Genomic DNA, 1,656 nt, shown 5'->3' with positions numbered 1-1,656 from the left:
TATATATCTATTTTATAAATATAAAATACATAATATATATTATATATATTTATCTTATATATATCTTTATATATATATCTTATGTATTATACATATTTTATATATATTAGATCTATTTTATGAATATAAAATACATAATATATTATATTTCTTTTTATATATTATATATTATATGTTATATAATATATAAAATATTATGTATGCTATATATACATATAATATTATATATTATTATGTATATATATGTATATAAAATGTATAAAGCTATAAATAATAAATTCCTCTTCTTTCCCCTCCCTTCTCTCAGGAAAGCTGTACTTGATGGAAAAAGAGCCATAGTTCTCAAGCCTGACTGGCCAAAGGTTGGTTTCTTGCACACTCCAAAATCACATTTTTCCTTTTTTTTTAGCATTTTAGAGCAAGATGAGAACCCAGAGCTGCTTTTTAATGAATGGACCCAGAGCTCTGTGGGCTGAGGATTCTGCCAAGGGCGTTTTGTTTGGGTTTTTAGGTTTAAAATGTTGTTTTGAGGTGCCTGTCGGTGCTGCTCCGAGGTGCTTGGCATGTGTAAAGGCAGAAGAAAATGTTTATGATGCTGGGAGTCATCAGAATCCTTTAAAAAATACATTTGGATATATAGAAAAATCCTGGTTAATGGCCAACGGGTGTTTCCCAATATTCCTGGCCTGAAGGAGAGTAAATAAGAGATACTGACAACATTGTGAAGTAGCTGAGGTTAGAGAAGAAAAAGCAAATTTGCTCTTTTCCAAAGCAGAGAAAGCAAAAATAAAACCACCCAAATTTCCTTTTTTTCCCAGTGACTTATCCCTGTTTCAGTTAAAATCAGATTTTTCATCAGCTGAGAGCAGCTCACTCGCTGGATTATACAAAATTTGCCTTTTTGCTGCTACCGCAGCCGGTTTGCCTGTTAACTCCTCCTCTCCCTGGTGTGGCTAAAACCTTCAAATCCTGATTGATTTTATTTTTATTTTGTCCTAGGGTCACTACCACTACTGCAAAGCCCTGGCCCTGCTGGGCAAGGCTGAGCTGGCCCTGGTGGCCAACAAGAGAGCGCAGGAGCTGTGCCGGGGCAGCCCCGAGGGGCTCAGGGAGCTCATCCAGCAGAACGAGAAATTCAGGAAAACCTTCCAGGACATGCAGGGTAATCCCTCCCTGCCGGCCGCACAACTGGCGATTTGCTTCAGAGCCAGCTCGGGTTTTTGATTTGTAATTCTTCCTTTTTTTGGTTTTGTTGTAGGTACTGAACATAAACAGAAGGCGAGGAAGCCTCTGCTTGAGAAAAAGTAAGGGGTTTGGTTTGAGTTGACTTTTTGTTGACTTTTCGTTGATTTTTTTGTGCATTTTTTGCAGAGTTTTTCATTGATTTGTCATTGATTTGTCATTGATTTGTCATTGATTTGTCATTGATTTTTCTTTTTTTTTTAATTAGCAATGTTTATTCATTCATTTTAAATTGATTTTTCGTTGATTTTTCGTTGATTTTTCATTGATTTTTCATTGATTTTTCATTGATTTTTCATTGATTTTTCATTGATTTTTCATTGATTTTTCATTTTCTTTTTAATTTAGCAATGTTTTTTCATTCATTTTAAATTGATCTTTCTTCATTTTTTGTTGATTCTTCGTTGATTCTTC

The 1,656-nt window shown here is 34.2% G+C and overlaps 1 protein-coding gene across 2 annotated transcripts in view; it reads left to right on the top strand.

Moving 5' to 3' along the window:
- The window catches only part of TTC3 (tetratricopeptide repeat domain 3), a 65,122-nt gene that overhangs the window by 16,744 nt on the left and 46,722 nt on the right, over positions 1-1,656 (top strand). For both annotated transcript variants that reach the window (XM_031064063.1, XM_031064062.1), the window contains 3 exons: positions 308-362; positions 1,000-1,162; positions 1,259-1,304. In XM_031064063.1, coding sequence (XP_030919923.1) covers positions 308-362; positions 1,000-1,162; positions 1,259-1,304 — 264 coding nt within the window. The remainder of the gene's footprint in view (positions 1-307; positions 363-999; positions 1,163-1,258; positions 1,305-1,656) is intronic.

This window comes from Geospiza fortis, unplaced genomic scaffold (genome assembly GCF_000277835.1).
Source record: "Geospiza fortis unplaced genomic scaffold, GeoFor_1.0 scaffold409, whole genome shotgun sequence".
Taxonomy (NCBI): Eukaryota; Metazoa; Chordata; class Aves; order Passeriformes; family Thraupidae; genus Geospiza; species Geospiza fortis.
Note: the sequence above shows the minus strand (reverse complement) of the source record. Positions and strands in the feature narration are given on the sequence as shown.